This window comes from Lacerta agilis, chromosome 17 (assembly GCF_009819535.1).
Source record: "Lacerta agilis isolate rLacAgi1 chromosome 17, rLacAgi1.pri, whole genome shotgun sequence".
Lineage (NCBI taxonomy): Eukaryota > Metazoa > Chordata > Lepidosauria > Squamata > Lacertidae > Lacerta > Lacerta agilis.
In genome coordinates this window covers 22,054,560-22,070,900 of record NC_046328.1, presented here as the reverse complement: position 1 = coordinate 22,070,900, position 16,341 = coordinate 22,054,560, and the positions used below count along the sequence as shown (strand labels likewise).

Genomic DNA, 16,341 nt, shown 5'->3' with positions numbered 1-16,341 from the left:
CCCCACTACAACCCTGAGATCTACCACCTGGAGCCAGGTGCAACAGGAGCTCAACTGAGCAAATGTACTGAGGACTTAATAAGAATTAAGGATGAAAAGTGTGCCCTCTGAGCACGTGCTGAGTCCAGGAAGTAGTGATCAGCATCCAGTATCAGTATCACAAATCAATCCTTTCATACAAAAATCCACTCCTGCTTACTCCCTCCCAAAGCAATCTGATTTGAGGCAGGAGGCAGTTGTTGATATTGTCGTACCATTAGGAGTCAAAACCCCTTGCCGATCTACCACAAAACAGAGATCTACTAACAAGATTCCAATCTAACTTCTACCCATCCCTGATGAAAGCCAAAGACCGGGGTCCTTAATTAAAGGGGAACTCTTCCTTATCCATTGAGAAGGTCGCTTAGCTACTGTTTTTAGACAGCTGCTGGGGACATGATTTAGCTAAAAAAAAAAAATTGGGGAAAGACAGAGAGCAAGGGTTGAGTCCAGCAGTGCACTGAGAAAAGAGGCCTTTCTTCAAAACCAACCATATCTTGTTCCTTCCTGTCAGCCTTCAGGACAGGGCGCATTTCAGGAGGCTGCAAAAACGTGATGGAGCATACCAGGTATCGCAGGGAGGAAAATGGGGTGAGGTGGTGGGGCTCCTCAGGCAGTGGAAGCATTTCCTGGCTAGGGATGAGATCATAGGAGAAGATTCTCAACGACACAACCCTGAACTGTCCATTTCACCTCCGACAAAGTTTTGATGGCACCTGGAAATGGAAACTTTCGCACAGAGCTCATGCCGTTGCAATCCCAGAAAGGTCGGGATCCCTCTGCTCCTATTGAATGGAAGTAGCGGGCCGTCCTCCTCCCTCTCCCCATGACCTGCGCAGCACCCATCACTCGATGACCCAGATGTGCACCCCCCCATCACACCCAGAGTTCATCAACCCCCTCCCTCCCATCTCAAGGCAGCCTGCCCCCCACCCTCCAATGCAGCATCTCTGCCAGGGGCTTCTGCAAACGTGATTCGATAGAGGCAGCATGGCTTGTTTAGGTTTTTTTTCTTTTGTTGGAGGGTGGGGAGGCAGGAGGAGAGGCATTCCTCGTAAAGTTTGAAGATGCTTCATGCAATCTGCAGTACTAAAAAAAGAAAAACAACTGTGGTCTCCATCAGCTGTGTCATGCCCCGGCCCCTCCCTCCCCCCCCCACAGTACAAAGCCCCCTGCCATGCCCACTCTGATGATCAGTTCTGTACAGATTCGGCAGCTGCAGCCCCCACCCTGCTCCACTTCTCCGGGTGTGGTCCCCTATTTGTTCTTCTTGAAAAAGCTAAAGCGTTTCTCGCGGTCTTTTTCCTTGGACTCTTTGCTACGCAGAGTGACGGTCCCTTCCGGGGCACTGTTAGTCGAGACGGGAGGCATGGTCAAGGCCCGGGTCATTCCTTTGCTAATGAGTGGCGGCTGGTCCTCTGCGGGGCCTTGTGGCGTTGGGGAGCTGGCAGCTGCAGCATTGATGACTCTCATCCAGCTGCTCATCTCAGCCTGGGTTTGGGGAAGAAGTGGGAGAGGGGGCAAAGCATGAGCCGATAGTGCTTCTAAGCATGTGCGGAGTGCTTTCCCCCCAGCATGACCTTGAGAAATGGCACCATTCCCCCTCTAAGGGGTATATAAGGGAGGGTGGATATTAAGGGCTTCAGAATCTGAGGCTGGTCTGGCACGGATGGGCAGCTTCTTTCATTTTATGGTCTCATGGACTCCAACTTCCATCAGCCTCTCCCAGCACAGCCAATGGCCCGAGTTGATGGGAACTGTAGTCCAAAACATCTGGATGGCACAATGTTGGCTGCTGCAGGTTCAGACACAAGTGGGAGCTGCAACTAAGTGTTGCTCTAAAATACACCCTTGATTTTTCAGTCAACATTCCATAGAACACCTGATCCTCATTGGGCTGTTCTGGGGTTGCCCCCCCCCCATTTTTGTACCTCTGAAAACCTTAACGCTCCCCCCTCCCCACCCCAATCCTGCTATGACCTCCTTTCTTGTGCATGGACAGTGCTCTTCTGGCTACTTAATCTGTGGCACTTGACTCTTAGCATTGGAGGCAGAGGAAACTATTTTCCTGAGGGCAAGAAACATCTAGAGCCTGTCCCAATCCTGAGATCAGGAGGAGGAGGGGCACACAGGTCAAAGGGTATGGCTTTTGAGCAGCACTGGAATCTTTTGAGCAGCACACCTGCACCGTACATTCAAAGCACATTCAGCACACATTCAAAGCACCTGTCTCCCCCCAAAGAATCCTGGGAACAGCAGTTCATGCCCGACAGAGCTACAATTCCCAGCACCCTTACAAACTATCCCCACCATCTCAAGGCTTGGCTAGGGAAAAGGCCCATTGGATACTCCAGAGAGCCACTGCCACTTGATGTGCTAGAATGCAGCTAGATGGACCATCAGTCTGATTCAGCAGCTCCCAAACCAGGCTGTTCCCGATGCTATTGTAGGAGGAAGAGTTGGAGCTGAAATAAGGGGCGCAATTTGGCTTCATGGTTGGGGAGGGGCTAGGAGGCCTTGTAGCCGCCTGTCCTCTAGAAGCAGGATTTGCAGAATTGGACCTCTACTCACCTCATCCTTGGCTTGGAATAAAAATTCTTTGCCATCCGCTAACCTGCAAGGAGAGAGAGAGAGAGAGAGAGAGAGAGAGAGAGAGAGAGAGAGAGAGAGAAAAGGAAGTTAAGAATCGCCCTGTTGCCTGTCTGTGGATCATATCCAAACTCCAATCCCTCTGCTAACAGGAGCTAGGATTCACAGAAGTGTGGCTAAAAAATGAGTCACACTACTTTGTGCAAAACACAAAGTCCTAAACATGCTTGCCTTTTATTTTTTTTTTAAACATATTTATCAATAAAAAGTCAGCACACAATCATAAGATATTACTATGAATAAACTACCGGAAAAAACACCCACCTGCTTCCTTTATGGGAAACAAGATCCAGGACCCCCACCCACTGCAATTCAAGGTGCAATATAAGACAATACAATATAAACTGAATAAGCTGAGTTTGAATATTTAGGTGTTGTCTTCCTTCCTACCTTTTTACACGTTACTAAATTTCTCACTAGCAAATGCAAATGAATGAATGGCTAAAAATTAAAGATATCTCTGTATATTTCAGGATATCCACATTGATTTATATACTGTTGGGACCGTCCTGCAATGCTCCTCTATGTTCATTTATTCAATAAAGGGAAACCAAATGGCCTAAAATTGATCTGTTTTCTGTTGCCCCCTTATCACCTGTAGACAAGGTTACCTGACAGTAACACAGCATGGGACTGTGCTGTTAGAACAGTACTTTTGCACTGTGGTGGGTGCTGAAAATTCTGTGAACTGATCTGCAGCCGCTTTCACTACACTTCTGAAGATTCCCAGGGCTGAGAGCTACAATAAGATTCCCCAGCCCACAGCTCACATGACCCCCAAGGCTGTGAGAGACATTCAGTTCAGTTTGAATTTAATGTTGAATTTTTCAAATTTGCACTTTCTGAAACAATACGAAAACCAAAGCAGAGCCATCCTTCAAAATCTGCACTCGTCCAAAATTTGCTATGCAGTTCTCCCACCAAAATTTGCTATGCAGTTCTCCCACTGCTATGCAGTTCTCCCACCAAAATTTGCTATGCAGTTCTCCCACCAAAGAATGTTTACACAAGAATGCATGTATTAGAGGAAAGGGTACATAAAAGCAAATTATTTTAGTGAAAATAACACACAAAGCATGCATTATATTAGGAGAAACTGCTTGTGTATATAGAAAATTGGTATCTGAAGAAGTGTGCATGCACACGAAAGCTCATACCAAGAACAAACTCAGTTGGTCTCTAAGGTGCTACTGGAAAGAATTTTCTATTTTGTTTCGACTATGGCAGACCAGCACGGCTACCCACCTGTAACTGCTTGTGTATATGTGTGCTTTGGTCAAAGCTGTGTAAAGAAGAAATGCTCACAAAAACGCTGAAGAATCTTCACAAAGATTATAAATAAGAATCGCTGTGGAAACGTGGAGAAGCAAGTTTGAGATTGGAAAAATGAGAAATGGAGGGAACCAAAATCGACAGGTCCTCTCATCCACAGCTGTGAGTCACGGCAGTTAAGCTGCATGGGCAGAGAGCATCCAGTGGTACATTCAGAAACAAGGAGAACATTAAATCAGTAAGTGTGGTCAATGCCACTTGACTGAAAGAACCTTGCTGACCTACCCAAGCTTAAAGACGTGCTTGCGCTTCTTGTAGTCCAGAGCGACGTTGCACTGCACCCCTTGCAAGCTGATGGGCACTTCGCCATGGTAAGGGATGCCGTGACTGGCACTCTTGCTGTCCTTGTAGAAGCCCAGGCTGCCCTTCCGGACAATGCAGTAGATGTTCTGCCAGGACCTGGCAAGGTGGGGTAAGAAGGGAGCTGTGAGCATCTCTCAGGGACCCCCTTCACTCCCCAGCCACCCAAAAGCTGCACTCCCCCCCCCTCCCCACACTGGGCTAGAAGCAGCAGAAGTTGTGTCTGTTTAAGTCCGGAATGATTTGCAAACTTTATTCCTGTGTATGTGTTTTTATTTTAGGGACTGAAACCACTGTAGCAACTTCTTTGAATTCAAGTCTTTTATTTTACTTCAGCAAGTGTTTTAAGAAAGTTTTCGGACTTTATGGTTGATTTTATGTTTATAGTATCTTTTTAACATTACTGTACGCTGACTTAGAGACTAACGTTGAAATGAATAAACAAAATGATGATACGGTACTATTTCACATAGGAGATCATTAGACAGGGGCACAGTTTTGGTCCACCCAAGCTTTGTATTGTTTACACTGACTGGCAGCGACTCTCCAGGGTCCTTCCCAGTCTAACATAGAGATGTTGGGGACTGAACTTGGGACCTTCTGAATGCAAGGCAGACACTCTGCCACTGAAATAGGCAGATAGATAGGTAGATTTTACTCAAGGTTTCAATGGCCTTGTCTTATGCCCACAATAGAAACATTCTCCAACACTAGGGTTTACTTTCAAAACATAAAATTCTGGACAGCCGCAAAGTTGTTGAGCTTTATTTTAGAGAGACCCAAAAATTGTTGAGCTTTTCCCATCACATTGCCATAAATTTCCCTGACATTTTGCCAATTTGACAAAATTCTCCCAACACCATTTTTACACCCGAAAACCAGGACATGTACAGAATTTTCCTGACATATGGCAAGCCTATCCAGCACCCCAGGTTCACATACACAAACATGCAAAGCTCACCTGTTGGCTGCCTTTTTGCCATGTGACTCCATTTCCTGCTTCCGACACAACATCCCTTCCATCTGCTCTGAGGCCGAGGGGTCTGGCGTGCGCGGGGCCAGTGAGGCTAACTGAGTGGGATCGCTGTGGGCAGGCGGTTTGGAATGGAGCTGAGGAGATTGGGTTGGACTGGGCTCCTTCCCCTTTGACAAGGAATCCATCCGTGACCCGTTTACCGTACCAGATGTCTCTGAAATCTGCAAGAGACAGGAGGGACTGAGTTATGGGGTTCTAAAAACACACACACACCCTTTTTAGTTGTTGTATCCTTGCTACTGACCGCTTTTCCACCAAGATACGAACAAGCTTTGTGCAGCTGCCTCACTTCTTCCTTCATGCAAGCGAAGAAACTAGAAAGCCACAGTTAACCATAGTTTCCTGTTGCATTTGAACTAGGAAACAATGGTCAAGTAAGAATATGAAGCCAGAGTTTTAAGCTGCTTTCCAGATCCTGGCGAGTTAGCCACTAACCTTAGTTAGTAAATAATGCCAAGATTTCATTTTCTGAACATGCCCATTGGCCTACAAAGCTATACAGGGCTTCAGCTGTGGCTCACAGGAAGAGAGGAGTGGGAGTAAGGAAGGATGTCTTTTCTCATCTATTTCTGCAGAGCTGTTATAGCTTTATTTGGTGCTTTGCAGAGTAATGTAAGCTAAATATATAAATGACAAATCTCAGTCCCAAGGAGCTTACATTATAAATGCTGCCAGTGGGAGAAAACAATTGAGGAAGAATAATAAGTGGCATGGGGAAAATGCGAAGACTGCACAAGTTCCTCAATGGGAGGAAGGTGGGACATGAATAGAATACATCATTATTATTATTTACAACATTTATATTGTAAGCTAACAAAAAGTAGTTTGGAAAAATCATGTAAAATTAAGAAAATTCCCCTTGTACTGGACTACCTCCCTGATCAGCAGAGGGGACCAGGAATTCCACACCAGTGAAGACAGGAAATTCCATCCATCCACCCCTCTTCCGCCAACCTATTGTACTTCTATAGCAGATGTGCAGGAATTGAAGCTACTCCCTGCACATCCAGCATAGAAATGGCATCAAGAGCCAGTTAAGTTTGGTTATAGCTGGGAAAGAGTGAAGCGTGAGACTTTCCCAAAAGCTGGATTTTGAAATGAAACACACCTGCATTGGCATAGGTGTTTGGCGGGGAGGGGGGATAGTAGTAGGTCTAAGGGGCAGCTTGGGACTTGGATAATTTATTGGTATTTATTTATTCAATTTATATCCCACCAAGCTTTATACTTCTCTCCACCTTCCCCAGTTTTATCTTCAGAACAACCCTATGAAGTAGGTTACGTTGATGACTGGCCCAATTCACCCTTTAACTTCCTGACTTTGCCCTGGCATCTCTCGAGTCCTAGTCTGACATTCTAACCAAAGTGCCACACCACTAAGAGATCCTGTGTTCTCTTTCTCCTTCCTCTGAGCCACTGGGGGCTTCCAAAACTACAGAACAGCTGATGAATGGTTTAGAACCCAATGCAATTTTTTTTCTCTCTTGGGAAAACCGAGTGGAATTTTCTTTTTTAACTCAAGGTTGACTATCCATCCCTTGCCACTCTATGGTTCTAGGATTCCACCTCAGGCCTTACTTGCCAACCAATCACCTCTGTGTCTCCCAATCCCGCCCCTAGTCATCACTCCTTAGTATCCATGCCTCACCTGTGGAGACTCGGAATCGGGGTCAATCCCGTTCAGAGATGGTAACTCCAGTGACAAGCCTCGCTCTCCAGGGCTCCTGAGGAAGACAGGTGTGTAAGTCTGTGCTGAAGTTCAAGCACACCAGGTCACAGTACATCTGTGGAGAGACCCTCACTTCTTTATCTCCCATGTTGCATTTTGCTGCTGCAACCCTGTGGCTTGCTGCCAGCATTTTGCAAATGCTTGTCTTTTGGGGGGCTCAGAGGGAGTGCGTGCCTCTACAGAGAAGGCACAATAGTTTGACGATGTTTCATTTCTGATTCCTGCTCTATAATACAGTTATTGTCCTTTCATACTGTGTGCTGACCTGAATCTCTCATCATAGAACTGGAAGGGACTCCAAGGGTCATCAAGTCCAACCCCCTAATGACATAGGAATCACAGCTGAATAATTCCCAGGAAGATGGCTATCCAACCTATGCTTAAAATCCTCCAAGGGAGGAGAGTCCACCACATTCCAAGGCAGTCTGTTCCACTGTCAAATAGCTCCTACCACCAGAAAGTTCTCAATTGAGGCTGGCTAAATAAAATAAAATAAATCTTTCCCCACCCATCCAATTTATCTTTCCATTAAATATTCAGGTGGGTAATCAACCATTTCCTTTAACAGCCTTTTCTTCTCTCCGCTATCCCCAGTTCCTGCAAATATAATTTTCACGATAAACACATACAAACACACTTTCCTCCTAATTCTTAAAAATAATATTAGGTGTTAGAACAACGGTTGTGGAGTGGATTTGATTTAATTTTGCATTCTACTTTTCTTCTGTACTGAATTGGTCACAGCATTCTGCCTGCTCTGCTACTACAAATGTCCTTCTTCCCCTGAAACAACTCTCACCGGGCGTCATGGCCGGCATTGGGAGCATGTGGCATTTCCAGATGCTGGTTCTGTGGCATCGTGGCTGTGGGTTCTGGCAGAGGTGGAGTCAGGGGCCTCTTTTTCCTCGCTTCTTCCTGCTCACGTCGGCGACGTTCATTCTCTTCCAGCTGGCGGAAAAGAAGAAAAAAGTGACGGAACAAGGTTGTCAAAAATAAGCTAAGGTTGGGTCCTTTTTCTTTTCTTTATAGTTTAGGTAAGGAGAGCATTTTATTTATGTACTCATATTTCTTGCCCACCTTTCATCATTAAGGTCCCAGGAAGGGTTACAATAGAGAATGGCAACATTAAACTCCTTTAAAACAAATTACAATCAGAAGGATAGGGTGCGTCTGAAAAATATCTCTAGTATCGAAGGCCAGGGTAAAGGCATGGCGCTACATGAGTCATGTGGGAGGCGATAAGAGCCAAAGTTAGAAGGCATGCCAGTTTAAATAAGGAGGTGTGGACATGTTTTCTAATGACTCATTTAGTGAGATTTCTGCATTGCAGGGGGTTGGACTGGATGACCCTTGGGGTCCCTTCCAACTCTACAGTTCCACTATTCTATGATTCTGTTCTATGAGATGTCTAGTTTGGCCATGACAGAAGTTTTAAGAAAATGTGAAGAGATATCATGGGCCCCCCTGTCAGGATCAGGCTTGGGGTGGCAGGCCCCAACAGATATAGGAGAAAGTGGGGGGGGTTGTGATTTGTGAGAACACAGGCCAAAGGGGAAGTGCTCTGCCTGGCGTGCTTCAACTTCAGCCACTTTGGAAGGGGAGCCCAGGATGCCAGCTCAGAGAGTTCTGGCTGAAAAAAAAAGTCCTGCCTGCCATGGTGGAGCACTTTTAATACACGAAGTCAGCTGCCTGAGGCAACCACGTCTCTCTGCGTAAGGGGAGGCCTGGCACAAGTCCTGGCTAGAGGTACTTTCCTTCAAGAGGAAGAGGGCCAAAGCAGAGGTTGCCTTTGGATCATGGTTTCTGTCCATAGCAGCAGACCCTACTGCAGGTCCACACATCAGGGGTGAGGAACATTCTCTTATGGGCAACTTTTTGAGCGCCATATGCCAGGGGTCAGCAGGGCCAGAGGCAACGGTTGGGTGGAGCAATGAATGTAAATGTTACCTCTAGTCTAGTTTCTACAAGAGGTGTTCAAGGACATGTTCCAGCCGGGCAGAAACATTCAGGGCGTGCAGTAGGGCTGGAGAGGGGATGTGGCCCGGGAAAAGTTGTGAGAGCCAGAAACAGAGGCTGCATTTGACCCCTGGGTCTGGAGCTGAGGAATTCAGGAAGCAATTGCCTTCACCTTATTGCCCTCATTGTGAGATGGGTCTTTGGGACAACCAAAAGGACCGGACAAATTCATGGAGGATTGACCTAGGAAGAGCTGTTTGCTGGAAGCAGAATCTTCATGCTGAGGAAATTTACCTCTGAGAACCAGGCTGGTGTAATGTGAAGACTGGCACCAAGGGTCAGTGGCTGACAGCTGACTTGGGCACTTCCCACAAGCCTCCCAAGGATTCACCTGACCCCCTGCCCTCCCTGATCTCACCCACTGACCGTCGTGAGCTTCTCCAGTGCCAGGAAGCGCTCCTCCCAGGCAGCAACTGATTTCTGGAAGCCCTCATGGCGCTTGATGAGGTTCTCTACTTCGTCCACATTGCCACCCAGCTCTGCAGAACGCACAATTGGCTCTTGGCTGGAAAGCCAGGCCTCCGCCATGCTAGCATCCCGCCCAAACATCAGCACCTCCATGACTGTGGTCAGAGGGAGGGATGGAGAGAGAGAGAGAGAGAGAGAGAGAGAGAGAGAGAGAGAGAGAGAGGAGTCAGTGGTGAGGGCTCCAAATCCTGAGTCTCAAGTTCTTGCTGTTAGTTCAGGGATGGTGAACCTTCTTCAGCCTAAGGGCCATGTTCCCTCGTGAGCAGTACTATTTTTCCAGAAAAAGAGGTGCCAGAACTGACCGTGGGCATCTCCCTCATTCTCTTATAATGGCAATGGTGCCTGAAGCAGAACCTCCCTCTTGGGACCACAGAGGCCTGAGCTTAGCCATGAAGTTCTGCTGGTGCCCTTGGTTTAAAGTCACCACCTCTCAGAAAAACCTACCCAGAAAAAGTTGTTGTGGGGATAATGTGCGCTGCATCCACACATGACATCCCTGAGTTCCTTGAGCCTGCCCCAAAATGAACTCAAGCCCTCTGAAGCCCCACTCCCCGAATCCTCAGGCCCACACACCCTCACCCACTTACCAATTTGTAACCAGTCCATTTTCTCCCGCCATTTGTCATTGATCTCCTTGCGTCGGTCCTGCAGCTGGGTCAACTTCTCTGCAATCTGAGCAAAACAAAAGCAGAGAGGTGCAGAGGGAGCTTAGCTGGGGGGGGGGGTAGTAATTCAGAGTCATCCCAATTAAACTGAATGTTGGGGCAGTCTACTTTATGCTTTACATAGGTTTACCTGTGGAACTCTCTACCTCAAGATGTGACAAAGACCACCAGCTTTGATGGCTTTAAAAGGGGATTAGCCTGCTGCTCCATGAATTTGTCTCTCTATGGCTACTGTGGGAAATGGAATACTAGACTAGACAGGCCCCTTTTGGTCTGATCCAGCTGTGGAGCTCTTCTTAGCTCCTATGCTCACATTACCTCACTGGGGACATGTTAAAAGAGTACTTAAATGTTGGAAGGGCTGTGGCTCAGTGGCAGAGCATCTGCTTTGCATGTAGAAGGCCTCAGGTTCAATCCCTGGCATCTCTAGGTAGTATTGGGGAAGACACCCTGGAAAGCCACTGTCAGTCAGTGTACTCAGTACTGAACCAGGCAGACCAAGGCAGTTTCCCTATGTTCCTACTTAAATAAACCATTTATTGATCACCATGAGGACTAGTATCTTACTTTATTTCTAGGGGAAGGGTTAGAGCTTATTGGTGGAGCACCTGTTTTGCATGCAGAACAGCCCAGGTTTGTTAATTTGTGGCATCTCCAGGTAGACCAGGCATATTCAAACTCGGCCCTCCAGATGTTTTTGGGACTACAACTCCCATTATCCCTAGCTAACAGGACCAGTGGTCAGGGGTGATGAGAGTTGTAGTCCCAAAACATCTGGAGGGCCGAGTTTGCCTATGCATGTGGTAGACAGTGGTGGGCTAGATGGACAAACAGCTTGACCTAAGCAGCTGCCAATAGAGGAAAAACGTCCCCGGTCTTTTATCGATTGTGTGGCTGCAGAACATCTCAGGAGAGGAAAGATTATCATCCAGCTGTGATGCAAGGCTCAGCGAATGCCAAAACTAAGCCCTGGTCTCTTTCTGCATCTCTTCATAAATCTCTTTTTCCTTCATTTAAAGGCAAGAGGGACTTACCTTGCCTATCTTAAACTGAAAAAAACCAACCACCATGTAGAGCTGTAAAAAGTGCATAATTCCAAAATCACTACACCTTTCTTGCAGAACAAGCCATAGTTGCATCAGTTCAGGGGAGGCCTTCTCACCTTGTCAGAGGCATAGTGTCCTTTGGCCAACAACTCGTTGCCAATGGCAATGCAGGCGTTGAAGCTGTCTGTCCGGGCCTCAACTTCGGCCTTGATCCCTTGGTGGTTCTTGATGACCAAGTCTGCTGCCGAGACGTCCCTGTAGGGGAATGTAGGAAAGGCTGGCTACTAGGCTTTCCCCTAGAAATCACGTTTAAGCAGAGCAGGGCAAGAAGTGGGGAGCCGGAGCACGGGCAGGACGAGACACCCAAAGGCCCAGTCTGGTCCCAGCACATCATTCCACAAGGACACATCCGACGATGGCCACATTCACACTACTTTAAACACTTACAGTTTCCCCCAAAGAATTATGGGAGCTGTTCAGAGTGCTGAGAGTTGTTAGGAGGCCCCTATTCCCCTCACAGAGCTACAATTCCCAAAGTGGTTTAACAAAGAATTTGCCTTCACAAGGATCTCTGGGACCTATCAGAGGGGAATGGGGTTCTCCTAATACCTCTCAGCACCCTTAATGGACTACGGTTCCCAGAATTCTTTGGGGGGGGGGAAGCCATGACTACTCAAAGTGGCACCATAGTGTTTTAAATGTATGATGTGAATGTGGCCTGGGTGAGTTATGGACTAGACCTGCCACCTACAGAGACCTGCTCCTATTGACCCTTACCTGGGCTTCTCCTGGGCATCTATCTGGAGGTTGACATCATCCATCCACAGCAGGAGGTCACGCACCATGCGGAAGAAGCGGAACTTGTCAACAGTGTCAAGGAGGAGGTGCCGGCGGCCACTGCTGCTGCTGAGCAGGTCAGACCAGGCCTCACTAACAGACTGCTCATGCCTCCGGATGTCGTCAGCCTTCTCGCCGGCATAAGCCTTCTGCAGCCGCGCCGCATCGTCCTGCACCTGCTTCACCTGCCAAGCCAAACAAGCCACAGGTGAGTCAGGGTCCCTCACCATCAAGAGTGTCCCAGGTGCTCCCACCGAGGCCCTTGATCAAGGCAGGGCAAATGATGTTTGCTTTTTTAACCATTGGAGTTGGGAGCGACTTTACTTGTAGAAACAAGGTTAAAGCGATGCTTAGTACAAATTGATCTCCAGATTTTTGGCAAAAATGTGTAGTTTCCTAATCAGCAATTACTCAAGAAACAATTTTGTTGTTCAAAAAAATATTTTTGAGTGATATGTGATTATTTTTGTTAAATAATTTAAAGAAATAGTGGTTTACAAGTATATTTTTAAAAAGTTACACAAGCATTAAAACGTAAAAGCTCATTGGAGACTGCTCCACTGTTCTCCTGATGCTGCTCTGCTTGGCTTCTGCCCCCTTGGTAGGCAGAGTCTGGATCTTGCACTGATTATATTCCCTTTCCCAGTTTCCAAAGTGCACCTGGGTACTGAGCGCCTGGATGTCGTGCTCGTATGCGCTGTGCATCCGCTGCATGGCCTCTGCCGTGTTGAGGTCCCGGCCCACTTCATCGGGCAGCTGCTTCTGCTTGTTCTGGACCTGGCTGAGGGTCTCACGGGCATCGTGGTAGAAACGGTGCAGCTCATAGGACGCCGCCAGCATCTGGCTCCGGGTGTCGATGAGTTCCAGGAGGTCGGCCCAGGCCTCGTTCAGGCTGTCCTTCCACTCGGCGATGGTAGCGTTTTCGGAGTGACCGGCAGAGATCATCTCGTCCGCCAGCCGGTTGACGGCGTCCACCCGCTCCTGACCGATAGTGCTGGTGTCACGTGAGAATTCCCGGAACTTGTCCCGCAGCATCTGTAGGGAAGAAGAGAGCACTGCAAAGGTCCCAATTGTCATGGAGTGGCTTCATGCAGAGAAGTAGTGGGAGGCACCAGCTGGGGAACCCCAGGGGAAGAAGGCTCAGAGCCAGGGGATTGGTGGTCAGACAATGATGAGTGGTTAGAGGGAAAAGTGGGAGACTGGGAGGAGCAGGTGTCAGAAGCTGAAGAGGTAGCTGGGTTTGGTGAGCAGGAAGAGTCTGTGGCCGAGAGCAGGCAGGAGTGGAGGCTGGAGAGGAGTGGGGCCAAGAGGCAGAGATGATGCAGGCTGCCTGGGTGTCTCCCCCTCTTGCTGCAACCATCTCCGCTCCCACCTGGTCTCCCAGAACATAGAGAGGAATGAAGAGGGTGGAGCAAAGAGAGACAAGACAAGGGAGCCTCAGATTACTGGAGAAGGACCCAGGGGAGGAGCAGCCTTAGAAAGCAGTCGGAAGACAATTGCCTCACTGGGGCAAGACCTACTAGATAGAAAGAGTTGCTGTGATCACTAGGCATGCACTGTTTTGGTTTCTTTGAATAAAGAGTTGAATTCTCAGACACAGGGTGTTTTATTGCTGACTCCACAGCAGGCAGTTCCCTATGTTCCTATTTAAATCAGCCCTTTATTCAGAACTATGATGACTGGAATCTTACTGGGAAGGGATGTAGCTAAGTGGAATAGAACCTGCTATGCATGCAAAAGGGCAAATAATGCACCATTGATATGAGGTTTCCCGGTGCAGAACTAGGATCACTTGGGTGCCCTGTTCACCCTCCAGCCACCTCAGTGAAGGAGGTTTAGAGATCTGGAGGGGTGCTTCCTGCCTCTGGGTATGTTAGGGACCCCTTGGGAGGGGAAGACCCACCGTGACATGTTCGTAGTCCTGTCCAAGCTCATGAGAAGCAGCCACCACCTCGCGTTCTGAGATCCACTGCTCGAGGTCGTCCACTTCCCTCTTCAGTTGGCACAGGCGGAGCTGTTCCTGCAGCTTGGCCCGGCGCTCCTCAGCCAAGTCCTTCAGGCTGGCATAGAGCTTGTCCACTTGGCCCTGCCGGAGATTGATCCGTTCACTGCAGAAAAGGGAAAGCGAGAGGGACACACATCATCCATGGATGCCAAGGAATTCAGGTCTCCAAAGCCCTGGCCCTGTTGTCATTTTGCAAGGAATCCCAGGATCCCTGATTGGCTTCTCCCCCCCCCCCACAAAAGAGTGATGTAATAAGCTGGTAAACACAACAGGTGCGTGCCCTGAGATCTCCAGGAGAAAGAGGGGTATAATGACATCCAAAACAGGACTTGGGCCACAGCAGGGAACTGGGGCATGTGGGGAGAGGCTCCCCAACTGTCTTGGTAGGGGAATGGCAGGCTTCCTTACCTCTCGGGATGCCCATTGTTTACCATATCACGGCTCTGGATGGAGAGCTGGTGGATGGTCTGGGCATAGTCTTCCAGAGCCTGCTCCATCACCAGATGTTTTTTCACCATGGCCTGAGCTATCAGTTCATCCTGGAAAGAAAGAAGGGTGTTCCTGTTTGTTTGCTTCCCCCCACCCCTTCAGAAACAGAAGCAGGGGTAAAGAGGATGGGGTAGGCGACATTAAAATTTGAACCAGGATTGAGAGCTGTTATTCCACATCAGGATTCAGTCCCGAAATGTTTTATGTGACAGAAGGGTTCATCCGGGACTGTGCAGAGTGCCTTTCTCACCACTGCTGAATAACTGCAACTAGCCTCTGGGGCTGAAAGGGGGCAAACTTTCAATCAGAGAGAAATGTAACTTCTGGCAAGTCCCAAGTCCTAGAACTATTCTTACTAATCATAAAGGACAACTCCAGAGCGGATTTGTCTCAAGTGGGAGAGAGGAGTTAAGCACAGCTCTCAGGCTTTCCCCTCTCCCGCTCACTCCAGTTTTCAGCATGCAACCTTGGAATGTGTGACGCAATAAAGAAGAGATTTGAGGATTTGCAGAGTAATTTTTTTTAATGCTACCAAATGAATTCTCACATCTAGGATTAGCGAGAAGGGCACTGCTCTTCTGAAATGCAAGGCCCAGGTAAGAATGCCCAAGAAATTAAGCATTTTGTGAATTCCAATATGAACCAGCATGATCTGCACTTTCCCCAGCTAATATGTTTATCAGAATTTTGCAATGCAGTTTTTTTTAAGTTTCTTAGTTAAATACAACTAGAAATGCTCCTTTAAATGAATGAGTATTTTTGCATGCTTTGTTTTGGTTTTTTTAAAATGCAAAAAAGGACAGAGTGGGTTAATGAATCAACACAGGCAAATATAACACAGACCTTGGCCTTCTCCTCTAATATCATGTGCAGCTCTTGTTCACCCATCCAGGCCTCGGCCTCCGCAACATCAAAATAGAACTGTTGGGCCATCTGCGCTTGCTCCAGGCGCCCATGCCGCTGCTCCACCTGGCTCTGCAGCTCCTGCCACATCTCCTGCAAAGCCTCCACACGCCCCTGCAGCTCCGCTTCCAGCCCACTGCATGCCATCCCCTGCCACCTCCCCAGGATGTCATTGATTCGTGGCTGGTGGCCCTGGATCTCCTTCTGCAGGGTCTGGAAGTGTCAGGAAGAGGGAAGAAGAAGAGTGTATGGTTAAAACTCTGGAATTTGCTCCCCCAAAGAGGCAGCAATGGCCACCGACTCGGGTAGCTTTAGGAAAGGATTAGTCAAATTCCTGGAGCAGAGAAGGCTATCAGTGGCCACTGGCCTCGATGGCTATGTTCTCCCTCCGCCACTGGACGCAGTGTGCCCTGAATGCCAGTTGTTGGGCTTGCAAGCTTCTCATGATGGGTATCTGGTTAACCACGTGGAGAACAGGAAGCTGGGCTAGATGGGTGTTTGGCCCGATCCAGCAGGGCTCATCTTGTCGTTCTTTTGAGCAAGGGTGTGTGTGACATGACAAAGGCATGTAAAATTCAGTATGGTGATGTGCAGAGAAAGTGGATAGAGATGTTTGTCTCCCTTTCTTATTTTACTTATTTATTTACTTTATTAGATTTTATTATATTTACATACCACGTTTTATCGTAAGATCTCGGGGGAGGGGGGGTGCAGAATAAAACACAAGATGAAAACAAGGAAATGGGTTAAATAAAACAGCAAAACAATAACCCCCACTTCCCATGGGCACATTTAAAAGGCTGTAGAATATTCATCAGCCAAAGGCC

General features: G+C 47.9%; 1 protein-coding gene across 3 annotated transcripts in view; it reads right to left on the bottom strand.

The window, feature by feature from the left end:
- The window catches only part of SPTBN2 (spectrin beta, non-erythrocytic 2), an 89,699-nt gene continuing 73,358 nt past the window's right edge, over positions 1 to 16,341 (bottom strand). For all 3 annotated transcript variants that reach the window (XM_033174451.1, XM_033174448.1, XM_033174449.1), the window contains 14 exons: positions 15,455 to 15,727; positions 14,531 to 14,661; positions 14,021 to 14,225; positions 12,778 to 13,152; positions 12,058 to 12,302; positions 11,397 to 11,535; positions 10,157 to 10,241; positions 9,468 to 9,664; positions 7,885 to 8,033; positions 7,005 to 7,080; positions 5,282 to 5,517; positions 4,246 to 4,419; positions 2,611 to 2,653; positions 1 to 1,530 (listed from right to left, as the gene is read on the bottom strand). In XM_033174451.1, the coding sequence (XP_033030342.1) occupies positions 1,297 to 1,530; positions 2,611 to 2,653; positions 4,246 to 4,419; positions 5,282 to 5,517; positions 7,005 to 7,080; positions 7,885 to 8,033; positions 9,468 to 9,664; positions 10,157 to 10,241; positions 11,397 to 11,535; positions 12,058 to 12,302; positions 12,778 to 13,152; positions 14,021 to 14,225; positions 14,531 to 14,661; positions 15,455 to 15,727 (2,562 nt within the window). In that variant the 3' untranslated portion in view covers positions 1 to 1,296. The remainder of the gene's footprint in view (positions 1,531 to 2,610; positions 2,654 to 4,245; positions 4,420 to 5,281; positions 5,518 to 7,004; positions 7,081 to 7,884; positions 8,034 to 9,467; positions 9,665 to 10,156; positions 10,242 to 11,396; positions 11,536 to 12,057; positions 12,303 to 12,777; positions 13,153 to 14,020; positions 14,226 to 14,530; positions 14,662 to 15,454; positions 15,728 to 16,341) is intronic.